Source organism: Hemiscyllium ocellatum, chromosome 25, assembly GCF_020745735.1.
Source record: "Hemiscyllium ocellatum isolate sHemOce1 chromosome 25, sHemOce1.pat.X.cur, whole genome shotgun sequence".
Classification (NCBI taxonomy): domain Eukaryota; kingdom Metazoa; phylum Chordata; class Chondrichthyes; order Orectolobiformes; family Hemiscylliidae; genus Hemiscyllium; species Hemiscyllium ocellatum.
In genome coordinates this window covers 20,827,627-20,845,999 of record NC_083425.1, presented here as the reverse complement: position 1 = coordinate 20,845,999, position 18,373 = coordinate 20,827,627, and the positions used below count along the sequence as shown (strand labels likewise).

The 18,373-nt window shown below is 45.4% G+C and overlaps 1 protein-coding gene across 6 annotated transcripts in view; it reads right to left on the bottom strand.

Annotated features, from left to right (window-relative positions):
- wipi1 (WD repeat domain, phosphoinositide interacting 1) overlaps nt 1-18,373 on the bottom strand; it is a 96,379-nt gene that overhangs the window by 45,621 nt on the left and 32,385 nt on the right. For 5 of the 6 annotated variants that reach the window (XM_060844894.1, XM_060844889.1, XM_060844896.1 and 2 more), the window contains exon 3: nt 8,327-8,496. In XM_060844894.1, coding sequence (XP_060700877.1) covers nt 8,327-8,496 — 170 coding nt within the window. The remainder of the gene's footprint in view (nt 1-8,326; nt 8,497-18,373) is intronic. The other variant, XM_060844891.1, reaches the window with a different exon arrangement.

Genomic DNA, 18,373 nt, shown 5'->3' with positions numbered 1-18,373 from the left:
GCCTGTTTCCACACTGTAGGGAATATAATCTAATCCAAAAATGTCTTGGGTGAAGTTGTGACACAGCAAGAACGTAATGACTGAGCAAATGACAAAAGCTTTAAGATGGTGACAGGCAGAAAGACCTTTATATTTTCAAGAAAATAGTTCTCAGTAAAATCCACACCAGAGGTCACTTTGGATGATATAGTTACATAGTAGTTATATAATCTTGTGCACTATATTTAAAACTTGTGGCTCCAAGAGTGCACCACTGATTTTGTTCCTGAACATTTAAACCATATTTGCTTCATCAGAAGTGTGTTTCTGTTTAAAGCTTGAAGTCAAAGGGAATAAGAGGATATTGGCTCATTGGCTACAGTTTGAGGTAAAACCTTTGTTTGTTAGGGAACAGTACAGAAATGTAAATGGGGGAAAAAACCCAAAAATTTTGGAATGGGGCGAGAGTGGACTTTAGTAAAATAAGGCAGGAGCTGGTCACGGTAGACTGGGAGCAGCTACTAGTGGGGAAATCTACAGAAGAGCAGTGGGGGCACTGTTTCAAAAAGGAAATGGGGGAGGGTACAAGCCCAATATGTACCCTCTTGGCTGACAGGAAAGAATAATGAGCCCAGAGAACCATTGATGACTAGAAGTATTCAGGATACTATGAGAAGGAAAAGAGAGGCTTTAAGCGGGGTCAAGGGAGTATTAATGCAGTCTAGCAAGTGCAGACTGGAGCTTAAGAAAGCAGTTAGGAAAACAAAGAGGGGATATAAGGAAGATCTGGTTGGTATAAGTAGGAAAAATCACATGCTATTCTTTAAATACCTCAATGGGAAATGGATCAACAGGGAAAGAGTAGGGCCCATTTGGGACTAGCAGGGCAATCTGTATGTGGAGCCAGAGTGCTGGTAGAGTGTTGAACCAATACTTTACATCAGTTTTCACTCAAGAGAACGAAGAATGAAGGTTTGGAACCCAGGTAAGAGACGGTGAGGTGCTTAATCAAGTTTACATAGGGAAGGACAATGTATTGGAGGTGTTGGCAGCTTTAAAGGTGGACAAATCTGCAGGTTTGGATGAATTGTGTCCCAAGGAAGGAGACTGCAGGGGCATTGACCCAAATTTTTAACTTGTCTCTGGCCATGGGGGGAGTACTGGAGAACAGCTAATATGGTTCCAACATTTAAGAAGGGTTGTAGAGATAAGCTAGAGAATTACATTCCAGTCTCATGTCAGTGATTTGGTAACTACTGGATAAAATTCTGAAGGAGAGCATCTATCGCCACTTGGAGAGGCGAAGCTTAATCAGGGATAGTCAACATGCCTTTGTCAGATTGAATTTGACTGTATTTCTGGGTGAGGTGACCAGGGATATCGTAGAGATATACAGAAAGTGAACAGATCCTTCGGTCCAAGTTGTCCATACCAACCAGATTTCCCAAACTAAATTAATCCAATTTGCCTGCTTTTGGCTCCTATCTCTCGAAGTTGAGAGTATGGTGCTAGAAAAGCACAATCGGTCAGGTAGCATCCGAGAAGCAGGAGAATCAACATATCGGGCTAAAGCCCTTCATCAGGAATGAGCTCACTAAACTACATATCCCTCTAAACCTTTCCTACTCATGTACCAATGAGAGTTGATGTAGTTTATATAGATTTCAGCAAAGCCTTTGACAAGGTGCCACACAGGACATTTATCAAGAAGACAAATACACAAAGCGCACAGTGTAATTTGATAAAGTGGACTCAAAATTGGGCCAATTAGACAGAGGGTGATGACAGAGGCTGCTGTCGTAACTGGAAGCCAGTGTCTAGCGGCATACCACAGGGGTCTGGGCCCCCGATTATTCATCATTTATATAAATAACATAGATTACTCTGTGTGTGTGTGTGTTGGGTTGGGGGGGGGGAGCTGGATTAGTTAGCTGGTGGATGATGCAAAGATCAATCAGGTGGTTAACAGTGAGGTTGAGCTTCTTGAGCTACAAGAAGACATAAACAGGATGATCAAATTAAATTCAAGCCTGAAAAATGTGAGGTGATACACTTTGGAAGGAATAATTTGATGAGAAAGTGTTCAATAAACAGCATGACACTAGGAAGTTCTGTAAACCAAATGGGTTTGGGGTGATTGTTCACAGAGCTCTGAAAGCAGAAGGACAGGTTACTAGGATAGTGAAAAAGGCATATGGGACACTTGCCCTTTATCAATCGAGGCACAGATTATAAGATCAGGGAAGTCATGCTGCAGCTGTATAGAACTTTGGTGAGCCCACAGCTGGAGTACTGTATGCAGTTCTGGTCACCACATTACAGCAAGGAGATGATTGCACTGAATTGAATGATTTGAATTTATTGTCATGTTACCAAGGCACAATGAAAAGCTTTGCCTTGCGAGCAATACAGGCAGATCACAGAGTTAAGTAGCATAGATAGTAAATAATAGGCAAACAGCAGCAAAAACAAAACACAGGTACAGGCGAATGTTAAGAATTTGAGATTCCATTCAGTATTCTAACAACAGTGGGGTAGAAACTGTTTTGAAACTGACTGGTGTGTGTGTTCAGGCTTCTGTACCTTCTGCCTGATGGTAGAGGTTGTAGAAAAACATTGCCAGGCTGGGATGGATCTTAAAGAATGCTGGCAGCCTTTCCTCGACAGCGGGTAGATGGCTTCTATAGATGGGAGGTTGGTCCTTGTGATTGTCCGGGCCAAGTTCATCACTCTCTGTAATTGTCTCCAATCTTGAATGGTACTGTTGCCATACCAGGTAGTGATACATCTAGACCGAATGCTGTCAATGGCACACTTATAAAAGTTGGCAAAGGTATTTACTGTCATGCCAACTTTCCTCAACTGCCTGAGGAAGAAGAGATGTTGTTGGGTCTTTGTAACCAGTGCATCCACATGAAAAGTCCAAGAAAGCTCATTGTTGATGACCACTCCCAGGAGCTTGACACTCTCCACTTGTTCCACCTATGTGCTGTTAATGTGTGGGGGGGGCATGAGTAACATCCCACCAAAAGTCAACAATGAGTTCCTTGGTTTTGCTGGCATTGAGAGCTAGGTTGTTCTCAGTGCACCATTTTTCCAGGTCTTCCATCTCCTGTCTGTAGTCTGTTTTGTCACCATCTGAGATTCGACCAACTATGGTGATGTCATCAGTAAACTTGTAAATGGCATTTGTCTGGTATTTGGTGACGCAGTCATGGGTATACAGTGAGTATGTGACTGAGTACGCACCCCTGAGGGTCCCCAGTGTTGAGTGTTAGTGAGGATGACAAATTGTCTCCAATCTTCACTGATTGTGGTCTGTGGGTCAGGAAACTGCGCATCCAGTTGCAAAGAGTACGGCTTAGTCCAAGATCACTAAGTTTAGTAATCAGTCTCGAGGGGATAATAGTGTTGAAGGTTGAACTGTAGTCAATGAGTAGGATTCTTACACAGCTGTTCTTGGTGTCAAGATGTTCTAGGCAGGAGTGAAGGGCAAGTGATATGGCATCTGATGTGGATCTGTTGGTCTGATAGGCAAATTGGAGTGGGTCAAAAGTAGTGGGGAGGCTGGAGTTGATTAATGCCATGATAGCCTTTCAAACCACTTCATGACCACTGAAGTTAGGGATACTGGGCGGTAGTCATTGAGTCATGCTGCATGAGCCTTCTTCGGCTGATGTTGGCCCTCTTGAAACAGGCAGGGACAGTGGTAAAAACAACGAGGTAAAAATCCTCAGTGCCTGCCTCCGTAACCAACTCATCCCCCACGGACTCCGAACCACCTTTAAACCAGCAGAGTTCGGACCCGAAAGGACCAAACAGCACAGACTACAGATTCAAAAACACCAGCAACAGTTCTCTTTCAGGATCCTCTGCTCCACGCTTGCAGCAATGCACCGGCACCTAACCCCTCTACAGTCAGCCCTGCCTCAGCTGAGGGCCACACCCTCTCAGAATTGCAAAGGACCCACTCTGTACTACATCCTCAGGAGAATTCATACTCTCAACAAACAGTACTTCAACTCCATCTCAAACATCAAAAACTGCAAGTACAACAAACTTTTATCCACCCACCCACCTCCATAACCAGCGCTCCTCAAACATTCCAGAAGATTCCCCTGGCCTCGGAAATGCCATTAGCCATGCGGCTGATGCAGCTACCACCCCCACGCTGATTGATGATGTCACTTCCGCCCCCATCATGGCCACTCCCAATGCCACTTCCGGCCTTCACATCATCGCTGATGCCACACGCTCAGTGATTTCCGCCACCCTACCGCCGTGCCTGCCACCACTTCCGCCCCCACCAGCGCCATTCACCTGCAGTCTGCTGACACGCCCCCCACAGACCCCACTGTCACTATCCCCACCCCCCCAGAACCGTGAGGGGCACATTACCCCTGGTCATGACTCCACCCTCATTCCCCCCACCATCACACCCACTCCAGATACTGGCTCCGACCCCACTCCCAGCTCCACATCCACATCAGATCCCAGCTCCCAGCCCAGCCGAGTTTTCACCATCCCTCCAGATCTCCCCCTCACTGAGGACGAACGATCAGTCCTCAGCAAAGGACTCACCTTCATTCCCCTCCGTCCACGCATCAATGAATTTAATACACGCTGTGACGTCGAACAATTCTTCCACCTCTGAGCTTACTTTCACAATCAGGATTCCCGCCCTCCTTCCGAGGACCCCTTCGCCCACCTCCAACACACTCCATCCACCTGGACACCCCGCGCTGGCCTATTACCTGCCCTCGACCTCTTCATTTCCAACTGCCGCCGGGACATTAACTGCCTCAACCTGTCTACCCCTCCTCCCCCCCTCTAACCTCTCACCCTCACAACGCGCAGCCCTCCAATCCCTCTGCTCCAATCCCAACCTCACCATTAAGCCAGTGGATAAAGGGGGTGCAGTGGTAGTCTGGCGCACTGACCTCTACACCGCTGAAGCTAAACGCCAACTCGAGGACACCTCTTCCTACTGCCTCCTCGACCATGACCCCACCTCCCATCACCAAACCATCATCTCCCAGACCATACAGAACCTCATCACCTCAGGAGATCTCCCACACGCAGCTTCCAACCTCATAGTCCGGGAACCCCACACTTTCCGGTTCTCCCTCCTTCCCAAGATCCACAAGCCTGACCACCCTGGCCGACCCATTGTCTCAGCATGCTCCTGCCCCACTGAACTCATCTCTACCTACCTATCCCCCCAGTCCAGGAATTCCCCACATACGTTCGAGACACCACCCACGCCCTCCACCTCCTCCAAGATGTCCCGTTTCCCCAGCCCCCAACGCCTCATCTTCACCATGGATATCCAATCCCTCTACACCTCCATCCGTCATGACCAGGGCCTCCAAGCATTTTTTCCTCTCCGACGTCCCCAACAGTACCCTCCCATCGACACTCTCATTCGTTTGGCCAAACTGGTCCTCACCCTTAACAATTTCTCCTTTGAATCCTCCCACTTCCTCCAGACCAAAGGGGTAGCCATGGGCACACATATGGGCCCCAACAATGCCTGTCTCTTTGTTGGCTACGTAGAACAGTTGATCTTCCGTAATTATACCGGCACCACTCCCCACCTCTTCCTCTGCTACACTGATGACTGTATTGGCGCCACCTCGTGCTCCCGCGAGGAGGTTGAGCAATTCATCAACTTCACCAACACATTCCACCCTGACCTTAAATTTACCTGGACCATCTCTGACACCTCCCTCCCCTTCCTGGACTTCTCCATCTCCATTAATGACAACCGACTTGACACTGATGTTTTTTACAAACCCACCGACTCTCACAGCTACCTGGGTTTAACCTCTTCCCACCCTATCTCTTGCAAAAATGCCATCCCGTATTCCCAATTCCTCCGCCGTATCTGCTCCCAGGAGGACCAGTTCCACCATAGAACATACCAGATGGCCTCCTTCTTTAGAGACCGCAATTTCCCTTCCCACGTGGTTAAAGATGCCCTCCAACGCATCTCGTCCACATCCCGCACTTCTGCCCTCAGACCACACCCCTCCAACCGTAACAAGGACAGAACGCCCCTGGTGCTCACCTTCCGCCCTGCCAACCTTCGTATAAACCAAATCATCCTCCGTCATTTCCGCCACCTCCAAAAAGACCCCACCACCACCAGGGATATATTTCCCTCCCCACCCCTTTCCGCCTTCTGCAAAGACCGTTCCCTCCGTGACTATCTGGTCAGGTCCACACCCCCCTACGACCCACCCTCCCATCCTGGCACTTTCCCCTGTCACCGCAGGAACTGTAAAACCTGTGCCCACACTCCTCCCTCACCTCTATCCAAGGCTCTAAAGGAGCCTTCCACAACCATCAAAGTTTTACCTGCACATCCACTAATATCATTTATTGTATCCATTGCTCCCGATGCAGTCTCCTCTACATTGGGAAGACTGGGCACCTCCTAGCAGAGCGCTTTAGGGAACATCTCCGAGACACCGCCCTGTGGCCCAACATTTCAACTCCCCCTCCCACTCTGCCGAGGACATGGAGGTCCTGGGCCTCCTTCACCGCCGCTCCCTCACCACCAAACGCCTGGAGGAAGAACGCCTCATCTTCCGCCTCGGAACACTTCAACCCCAGGGCATCAATGTGGACTTCAACAACTTCCTCATTTCCCCTTCTCCCACCTCATCCTAGTTTCAAACTTCCAGTTCAGCACTGTCCCCATGACTTGTCCGGACTTGTCCGACCTGCCTAGCTCCTTTTCCACCTATCCACTCCACCCTCTCCTCCCTGACCTATCACCTTCATCTCCTCCCCCACTCACCCATTGTATCTATGCTACTCTCTCTCCTCCCCCACCTTCCTCTAGCTTATCTCTCCATGCTTCCAGCTCACTGCCTTTATTCCTGATGAAGGGCTTTTGCCCAAAACGTCGATTTCGCTGCTGGTTGGATGCTGCCTGAACTGCTGTGCTCTTCCAGCACCACTGATCCAGGCAGGGACAGTGGCCTGCTGCAGAGTGAGGTTGAAGACATCGGAGAAGACCTCTGCCAGTTTATCTGTGCATGCCCTGAGTGTACGGCCTGGTACTCCATCTGGTCCCATTTCTTTCCTTGGAGTCACATGAAAGAAAACTGGTCTAACCTCTGATGCAGTGACTGTTGGAATAGGTTCTTCAGGATTAGTGGGAATAGGTGTTATCTCTTCACTGAGAGTCTGCTCAAAGCGAACACAGAAGGCATTGAGACAATCTGGGAGGGAGATGTCATTGTCTGCTATCTTACATTGTCTCTTTTTAGAACCTGTGATGTCATTCAGCCCTTCCCCTAGTCACCAGGTGTCTGTCTGGGTCTCTAGTTTGGATCAGTATTGGTCCTTGGCTGTCTTAATGGCTCTGCGAAGGTCATACTTGAATTCCTTATAATTGAGTGGGTCTCCTGATCTGAAGGCCTCATGCCTGGTTTTTAGCAGGTTCTGTGTGTCCTGGTTCATCCAGCGTTTCCTATTGGGGAACATCCGGATTGACTTCCTCGTTATGCAGTTCTCCACAAATTTGCTGATAAAGGTGATGGCATACTCGTCCAAGGAAGGGGATGCACAGGAGATTCACCACAAAATTGCCTCGGATGGAGGATGTAAGTTATATGGAAAGGTTGGATAGCCTTGGAGCAGAGAAGACTGAAGGATTGCCGAATTGAGCTGAATAAGATCATGAGGGGTGTGTACAGGATGGATAAGGAGTAGCTGTTCCCTGAGTTGAAGAATTAGTCACGATGGGACATAGGTTCAAGATGGGGGGGGGCACAAGGTTTTGTGTGTGGGGGGGGGGGGGAGGTTGTGAGGAAACCCTGTTTTACCCAGATGGTGACAACAGTCTGCAATATGCTGCTTTGGAGGGTGGTAGAGGTGAGTTGTCTCACATCCTGTAAAAAGTATGTGAATGAGCGCTTAGCACATCATAACATTTAAGGCTATGGGCTAAGTGCTGGTAATGGAATCAGGTTGAAGGTCAGGTGTTTCCCATGTGTTGGTGCAAAGTCAGTGTCCAACGTATGATTTTAAAAAGGCGCACTGGAAAGGTCAATACCCTCTCAAAATTGGAACCAAATTATACAAAAGCTTCACTTTACTCACCAGCATTTTGTTTGACTACCAAATACAGCTGCATATTCAAAACAACCTTACAATTGAAAAAGGCAGCTACATAATGCTGGTGCCTTTGCCCTGCAACCTGACCCTTATAAAGTACATTCTGTACATGACTGAAAGGTAACCTTTATTATCTCAGTTACTGATTTTTCTATGACAGGGTGTAGCTGACCTAACTGAAGTTAGCAGCTTTCTGCCAGTCTGTAGCTCCTCTTACCTGTCTGTTCAGCCTGACAGTGAGGATGGTATTTGAATAACTGTAGTTGCAGATCTCAGTCCCTTTCTTGAAATGGTAAACGTTCATCTTCTGTGGTGTGGAGAGGCTGACAATGACCACCAGGCTGCTGGAAAACAGCCGTTCCACAATATACACATCGGGCGTGTCTGCTGTATGAGGAGAAAGCACGGACAGAGAAAGAAGATTAAAACAACAGAGTTCATAAACATGGACAATGAGCCTGACACTGATCAGCTGGTAAATTGGCAGATGAAGCTGAATCCTGATAAGTGCAAGGTGATGCATTTCAGGAGGTCTACGAAAGGAACGACATACACTAGGAATGCACAAGATCTCCAGGGAGTACCGAGGAACAAAGAAACCTTGTGGTGCTGGAAAGACACAGCAGGTCAGACAGCATCCAAGAAGCAGGAGAATCGACATTTTGGGCATAAACCCTTCATCAGAAATTGGCAGGTGAACTTGATGCAGTCCTCACTTGCTCCTAACAAAGGGACCTTGGTGTACAAGTCCAGAGAGTCCTGTCAGCACAAGTAGACGGGGTGAAAACATATGGGATTCTTATATTATGTATGCTGAAGTCAGAGGGTTGGGTGGGGGGAAAAGGAGTGAGCAGATAAGGTGGAGATGGAGCCCAGACAGAAAGAATGACAGGGAAAGGGATGGATGATAGTTTTCCAGGGAGAAAGAAAAGTTGATCATGGGGACCATATATAGGTGAAAATGGGTTGGCTTTGGGTGGAGGTGGATAAAGGATATGAAAGGAGGTGTTCAGGTTTGAAAATTACTGAACTCGATATTGAGGCTGAAGGCTGACTCTGAAGACTGCTGGGTTCCTAAGCTGAAAATGTGATGCTGTTCTTCCAACTTGCGCTGAACCTTGCTGGAGCAATATAACAGGCCCGAGGCAGAGACATTGCTGGGGAACATGGTGTTAAAGTGGCAGGCGGCTGGAAGCTTGTGGTCACGTTGCAGACAGAATGTAGGTATTTTGCAAAGCGGTTACCCAGTCTGCATTTTGTCTTCCGCACGTAGAGGAGATTGTGAACAGCGAATACAGCAGATTAAGTTTCAGTAAATCACAGAATCTCTATAGTGTGGAAGTAGGCTATTCAGCCCATTGAGTCCACAACAACCCCCTGAAGTGCATCCGCCTCCTACTTTATCCCTGTAACCCATTTCCCCCACCAACTCACCCTCCACTCCTGGTACCTTCCCCTTTCCCCACAAGAAGTGCAAAACCTGCACGCGCAGCTCCCCTCTTCACCTCTGTTCAAGGCCCCAAAGGATCCTTCCACAGCTGACAGAGATTTACCTGTACTTCCACACATGTTATCTACTGTGTCCATTGCTCTCAATGTAGTCTCTTCTATACTGGGAGATAAGATGCCAACTTGTGGAGCATTTCAGAGAACATCTCTGGGACACACACACACACTAAACAACCCCATTGCCCTGAGGCCTAACACTTTAATTCCCACTCCCACTCTGCCAAGGACATTGAAGTCCTGGGCCTCCTCCACTGCCAAACTCTAACCACCCGACGCCTGGAGGAAGAACGCTTCATCTTCCACCTTGGGACCCTCCAACCACATGGGATCAATGTGGATTTCATCAGTTTCCCTATTTCCCCTGCCTCACCTTATTCCTGATCCAACCTTCCAATCGGCACCACCCCCTTGAACTGTCCTATCTGTCCATCTTCCTTCCCACCTATCCACTCCACCCTCCTCTCTGACCTATTACCTTCACCCCCACCTTCAGCTTCTTATCACACTCCCAGCTACCTTCATCCCAGCCCCACCCATCCTTCCCATTTATGTCTCAGCTCCCTTGGGCCACTTCCTCATTCCTCATGAAGAGCTTATGCTCGAAACGTCAACTTTTCTGCTCCTTGGATGCTGCCTGACCATGGCTAATCCACCTAACTTGCACATCTTTGGACTGTGGGAGGAAACTGAGGCACCCAGAGGAAACCCACACAGACACAGGAAGAATGTGCAAACTCCACACAGACAGTCACCTTAGGCTAAAATCAAACTCGGCTCCCTGATGCCATGAGGCAGCAGTGCTAACCATTGAGTCACCTTGTAAGTAAATCGCCAGTTCACCTGGGATGATGCTGTTGGATTGTGGGGAGATGTTTGGAGTTTAAACAATTGGTTCAGGGTGTTCCAGAGGGAATGTGCAAACTGTTGGTAAAAACAGGTAATCTGTTTTGGCTAATTTGGTTGAGGGATAAGCCGATTCTCCCCTCTGCTTCTAATAGTGTCATGATGTCAAATAAATACACCTGAGTTGGCAGCATCTTTATTTAATAAATCATCAAAAAAAAATCAGATTACAGCTCCAACAAAATGGTGCACTAGTCAAGGTATGTGCTCAAATTCTGGAGTAGCCCTGAATCCAAAATCTTCGGGGTCGGGAACAAGGATTCCATCTTTATGTTGTTTGCAACTCTACTGCAAGGAAGTACTACTTTGCACAATGTAGTCTAATGCATTCACTGCTCACAATGTGGTTTCCTCTACATTGGGGAAACAAAGACTAGACTGGGTGACCGCTTCACAGAACACCTGCATTCTGGCCGCAAAAGAGAACATTAGCTTCCAGTTGCCTGCCACTTCTAAACACCACCATGTTCCTTGGCCAACATCTCTGTCTCAGTTTAATGCAGTGCTCCAGCAAAGCTCAGCATAAGCTGGAAGAACAACACCTCATTTTCTGCTTGGGGACCCTGCAGCCTTCAGGACTCAACATTGAGTTAAATAAATTTAGGGCTTGAATTCTCCCATGTCCCAGCCCCCAACCCCACACAACAGGCTTAATTATCACATGGCTCACATTCTACCAGCTTCCTGCTTGTCTACCTTTGTCATCTCATAGTCCACCATTACACATGACCTATTGTTAGTCATTAACAATCTCTACTCTCAGCTATTCACTCTTCTAGCCAGATTGTTATCCACTCGTTTGTCTGACCAACTGTTCTTCTCTCCCTTTGGGCTCTATTCCCACCTGTCATTTACTCCTTATCCCTATCTTCTGCATTGCCTAGCTGTTCTGAGGAAGGGTCATTGATCCCTTAATGTTAACTCTGATTTCTCTCCATAGATGCTGCCAGACCTGCTGAGCTTCATCAGGATGAAGAGCTTATGCTCAAAACGTCAATTCTCCAGCTCCTCAGATGCTGCCTGACCGGCTGTGCTTTTCCAGCACCACACTCTTCAATTCTAACCTCCAGCATCTGCAGTGCTAACGTTCTCCCAGTCTGAATTCAGTGGCATACAGTCAAGGACTGAATGTTGGGGAACAACATTAATGTGACAGATTGCAAATGTGGCAGAAAGCTGCTCTACTGTGTCTCAAGTTTCAGTTGTCACGGATATTTTTATATTCCACCACATTTTAAGCACACAGTAATCTGGGCTGGAAAAATGAGTATTTTGGGATGTAGTTGGGTGTGGTATCCTCTTCTGAAAATGTTCTGTTCTCTTAAACACACAGATTTTGTAGTTGGTCCATTCATGATTTTAAAAATACGTTGTTGAATTGGTCTCCCTTCTGCATTATAAAAAAGCTGGCGATACTTTTTAAAAATTAATGTTTAAACCAAGATGAAGAAACCAAGGCAATAATGCATTGAATACAAAGCTGCTTCCATACAATTTTGTTACTGCGACTGTAATGCTCACATAATTGTCTGCAAACTGTGCTTATCTTCATTAATTTGAATTTTGTTAATTCCTTGTGAGTTGCTAGAGGAAGTGGTGGCGGCTCATACATTTAAAAGGCACCTGGATGGGTTTATAAATAGGAAGGCTTTGGAGGGGTATGGGCCAAGTGCTGGCAGTTGGGACTAGATTGGATTGGGATATCTAGTCGGCATGGACGAGTTGGAGCAAAGGGTCTGTTTCCGTGCTGTACATCTCACAGAATACAGGGAGAACTAGCCATTTGGATACAGAACTGGCTTAAAGGTAGAAGACAGAGGGTGGTGGTGGAGGGTTGTTTTTCAGACTGGAGGCCTGTGACCAGTGGAGTGCAACAAGGATCGGTGCTGGGCCCTCTATTTTGTCATTTACATAAATGATTTGGATGCGAGCATAAGAGGTACAGTTAGTAAGTTTGCAGATGACACCAAAATTGGAGTTGTAGTGGACAGCGAAGAGGATTACCTCAGGTTACAACAGGATCTTGATCAGATGGGCCAATGGGCTGAGAAGTGGCAGATGGAGTTTAATTCAGATAAATGTGAGGTGCTGCATTTTGGGAAAGCAAATCTTAGCAGGACTTATAGACTTAATGGTATGGTTCTAGGGAATGTTGCTGAACAAAGAAACCTTGGAGTGCAAGTTCATAGCTCCTTGGTCAGAGTATTGAGTACAGGAGTTGGGAGGTCATGTTGCAGCTGTATAGGACATTGGTTAGGCCACTGTTGGAATATTGCATGCAGTTCTCGTCTCCTTCCTATCGGAAAGATGTTGTGAAACTTGAAAGGGTTCACAAAAGATCTACAAGGATGTTGCCAGGGTTGGAGGATTTGAGTTATAAGGAGAGGCTGAACAGGCTGGGACTGTTTTCCCTGGAGCGTCAGAGGCTGAGGGGTGACCTTATAGAGGTGTACAAAATAATGAGGGGCATGGATAGGTAAATAGGCAAAGTCTTTTCCCTGGGGTTGGGGAGTCCAGCACTAGAGGGCATATGTTTAGGGTGAAAGGGGAAAGATATAAAAGAGACCTACAGGGCAACCTTTTCACACAGAAGGTGATCCGTGTATGGAATGAGCTGCCAGAGGAAGTGGTGGAGGCTGGTATAATTGCAACATTTAAGAGGCATTTGGATGGGTATATGAATAGGAAGGGTTTGGAGGGATATGGGCCGGGTGCTTGCAAGTGGGGCTAGATTGGGTTGGGATATCTGGTCGGCTTGGACTGGTTGGAACGAAGAGTCTGTTTCCATACGGTTCCATCTCTATGACTCTCTGACTTGCACATAGCCATCAAGACAAAGTATAGTTTCTAATTTAAGACAGGTGGATTTCAGTCCCCACTTTTGTTTTTCATATTTCAAATAATAAACTCCAACCATTCAGTGATGAGAGTGTGTGATGAGAGTCAGGTTTACATAGCAGTAAACCCCTTTACACCTCCATGCATGCTCCAGCTCTCTAGGCACCCCATGTGCATCAGGCTCCATCAATCAAATCAACCCATTGAATAAATCAGACAAGTGCAGGCAGACAAAAGTTGCATATCATTATAGATTACTCATCACTCTCACGGCTTTACATACAACTTCTCGGTGTCAGTTTCCAGTGAAGTGAGGGCTGGAGAATAAAAGTTTGATTTGATTTGTTCTTGTAATATGTACCTAAGTACAGTGAAAAATTTTGTTTTGCATGCAGTACAGCAGATCATAACATCCAAACATTATAGGGTGACTGACGAGCAATAAGAAATTACAGCTGTAAGCAAAGTGTACAAAACAAGATTAATATTAGATTTGAAACTTGAGACGTCCATTTCAGAAGTCTAATAACAGTGGGGAAGCAATCTGTTGGTACAAATATTTAAGCTTTTGTATCTTCAACCCATCAGGAGATGTTGTAAGAGATGATGAGACTGCTGTGGGTGGGGTCTTTGATGATGCTAGCTGCTTTTATGTAGCAAAGAGAAGTGTAGATGGAGTCACTGGCTGTAAGGTTGGCTTCCACGATGGTCTGGGCTGTGTTCACAACTTTCTGTCGCTTCTCAAGGTCCAGAGCAGAGCAGTTGCTGTACCAAACTGTGATGCATCCAGGGGACTAACGCAACAAAGCACAGATGGCACCATAAAGTGTAGAAGCAGAAGTAGGGGTATTCAGCGTATTGATTATGCTCCTATTCAGATAAATCATGGCTAACCTGAAAATCCACTAGGAACCAGCATTGATGGCAAACTGCATTGATGCATTTAAGACAAAGTTAGATAAGCACTTGAGGGAGAATGGAATATTTTGATGAACTGAGATGCTCATGCGGTTCATGAGCAGGATTAATGACAGCAGAGTCTATTTGTAATAAACAGTTTCCGCAGTGAAAACACTCTGCAATAAACTCTTTACTGGAACTTGGATAATTCATTGAAATTGAGAGAATCCCAGTGGATGAGAATTTCCCCACATTGCAGATCACCCACGGGTAATTTACTTGATTTTTGTTACTGCTGGTCCCCAGAGTTCCAAAACCTCACTGTTTCATTTAGCTTTTTACATCTGTGGAACATTTGGATACTGCAGGGCTTTCACCACCCTGTGCGATCATGTTCCAGTATGAATCAGTTCTGAGAGATGACAAAGCATCAAGTATGATCCATGATCACAATGTGTGTTCTGTATGCAGGACACTATTAAAAACAGCCACACATCCTGAATTGCCATTACACCCCAGCACGTTCCCAGGATTTGTAACACTCCAAACAGGCTCTGATCAATTATTCCAAAACGTTCTGCTGATCTTCCCTACTATCAAGATTGAAACCAGTGAGGTGAATGTTGCTCACTGACTGGGTGTAGGATTGTACTGATCTTGGGATTGTCCAATTTGCACATGTGGACAGGTCGTGGCATAATGGGAATGTCACTGAACTAATAATTCAGAGGGCCAGGCTAGGGTGAAGAGTTCAAATCCTACCACAACAGACAATGAAACTAAAGTTTGATAAAGCACTGCACTAATGGTGAGCATTATTGTTGTAAAAGTCCATCCAGGTCACTATTATCTTTTAGGATAGGTAACGTGTCATCCTTACCTGCTCTGGTCTATGTGTGACTCCAGGCCATGGCTGTGTTGTTAACTCTTAACTACCCTCTGAAAAATTAGGGATGGGCAATAAAAGCTGGCATAGCCAGCGACACCCTCATCCCAAGAATGAATAAAACTGCTACCCCAGCGACGACCTTCACATCCCGTGAACAAAATTAAAGAGCACATGGTGCTGCGTTTATTGATGATGTTTGCCTTAAATGCAGCCACCTATAAATGTAACTTACTAGATAGTGTGACTTGACAATTCATTCACACAGAGGCACAGTTCATATTGAGAAAGAACCGTTGTATTCTGATTCACAGTTAATATCACCCATGAGCCAAAGCTAATCATGTCTTATTAAAACCATTTGTACAGTCAGGAATTTTGCAACCATAAAAAGCAGGCTTTGTATTAAAAAAAAACATTTAGCAGATAGCAGAGGATTTCTTAATTGATAGGTGAATCACCTACCATGTAGCTATGTATATTTGGATATAACACTATAATGACTGCTATTCCTTATTTTACTGCTGATTTTCTGGTACATCACCCAGTGTGTGTGCAAGGCCCGACCAATGGCACAGAGCTGTGGAAAGTTCCACTCTACATTTTTATATTTTAAACCATTTGCAGTAGGAAGGAAGTGACGACAAGGAGCAAATGACTAGCAGAAGTTTAACATTTTCTTGAATGTTTTTCTCTCTACAAGTGTAAAGATGCCAAGGTCCAACGTAACCCTCCCTCAGGTCAGGGGGAGACCTCTTACACATCACATGAAAGCTGAGGCCCAAGTCAACTCTCACTTCACTAAGTTGGCTGTTGCTGCCAGTGCTGCACCCTATGTTGTTTATTCAATTTAACACAACAGCAAATAAAAGGAACAGCACTGTCCAAGAAATACTCTGCCTGTTCCTTCCTGCTCTTTATTTTCACAGCTGCTTTTTATTTCTTCTTGTATCCTAAAAGCATTTTCAACTTCAGAGGTGCAAGTTGTTCTCCACTGCCTCTTCCACATAGTTTCATCTTGCATTGCGATTGTGTGTTTTATATTTCTCATGGGACATGAGCATCACTGGCAATGACACAAATTCCCATCTCTAATTGTCCTTCAGAGAGTGGTGATCACCTGCTTGACCAACTGCAGTGTGTCTTGTGTAGGTACATCCAAAGTCTTTCAGGTATTGAGTTTGAGGATTTTCACCCACTGATGATGATGGACAGGTGAGACATTTTGAAGTCAAGATTGTGGATGAGGGGAACTTGCAGCTGGTGATCTCATAGTATTGGCAACAATATCCCTCCGTTAATTTTCTGATGACTGAGAATAAGTGAATTTGACTCAATTAGGTTTATTTTCCATTTTATGGTGAAGACATATATAGGCATCAATTCGGAAAATTGCCCAGATAGTAAGTGTATGGAAAGTACTTGGCTCGGGGTGGGATTATGTTTGGAGCACAGGTTTTCAACAACTGTTGAGACCAACACTCTGCTTTATCCAGTGCCTTAAGCCATTTACTGAGCTCATGTGAAGTGATTCTAATTGACTGAAGAATAGGGCTAATGAGGGTAGGGACCAGAGGAGGAGACTGAAACAAGACATCCACTCAATGCTTCTAGTTGAGGATGTCTGCAAAAGCTTCAATCTCATCTTTTGCCTGGTCATCAATGAAGGTGGGGATGCTATAAAGTCTCTTCCTCTTGTTGTTTAATTGTCATCACCAGTCAAAGTTGGATGCACATAACAGCAAATGTCAGACCAGAATCGTTGATTGTGAAATTGCTTAGTGCTATTTATAATGTGCTGGCCCTGCTGTTTAACATGCTGTAAATATGCCAAGGTGATATTCCATTTTTAGTACACATCATTGTTATTCTACACTCTTCACTGAATCAGGTTGATCTCCTGGTTAGTTGGTAGTCACGGAGTGAGGGTAAAGCTGGCCCATGAGTTTATAAATTGGACTGGTATATAATTATGCTGCTGCTTGTTCACAGAGCCTCAGTTAAGTTGTTAGATGTTCTCAACCCATCTCAATTAGTTGGTGATGTTTCACAACAGAACTGGAGGGTATCCTCAGTGTGAAGATGAGACTTCATCACCACACAGTGTGCAGTGATAACTCCTATTAATACTCTCATGAACAGACACATCTCTGACAGGTATTTAGTGAGGACGAGGTCAAGTTATTTTCACTTTGTGTCAGTTTTTCCATCACCTGTTGGAAGCTAATATGTCACAAAAGTTCTTCAAGGTTCAACCAGCTTAGTTAGTAATAGTGTTACCAAACTAGTCTTGGTGACAGGATTCAGACACTCTTAGTGATAGGTGTTCAAAGCCCTCACTCAGACTAAATTCTCTGGCATGACACATATTGCTTCCTCCAACTTGGAAATGCACTGATTCAACACCTGAATGAGGGATGTACATAGTAATTTGCAGGAGGCTTTCCTGCCCATCTCTGACCTGCTAAATGAAATTTCATGGGGTTCAGGGTCAATGATAAGGATTCCTATCTCTAGTCCTTACCAGCTGTACACAACCATCATGTTACCACCTCTGGGGGATCTATCCAACAATAGGATAGAACTTTACAAGCGTGGTGAAGGAGAAGTCTAGGATGCTGGCAGAAAGATGTGATTGTGTAGATATGACACTATCAGGCTGTTGTTTCAGTAGCCTGTTGTCAGCTCTCTCCATTCTAGCACAAGTTCCAAAACATTAAAGAGGAAGACTTTGAAGAATTGACTGTATGTAGGTGTAACTTTGTCTTGTCTGGCACCAAACTGTCTGTCTCGTTGTATTCTTCTTACACTTTTTGTAACCGTATAAGACAGCCATTTTACAGGACAATTAAAGTCAATCACAATGTTGAAGGATGGAGTCATATATAGCCACCGTAGGTGAGGACAACAGATTTCCATCACAAAAGGATATTTGAGAATCAGATGAATTTTTACAACAGTCCAGTATTTCATGAATAGAATTGATTTCCATTCCAAATGGATTTAATGAACTAATTTGAACATCCCAATTGCCATAACAGAATTTGAACTTTTATTTCTGGTCCAGTGGGATTCCCAGTCCAGTAACTAAATTACCAAACTATCCAAAATAGCTACTGCCGAGCCCTAAAGCAGTGATATTCTAGTTTCAGTTAGGTCCAATTTTCAGTGAGTGTTTTTAAGTCCCTCTTTTGTTAGGACATCCAAAGTTCAAGAGGGGTGACAAGT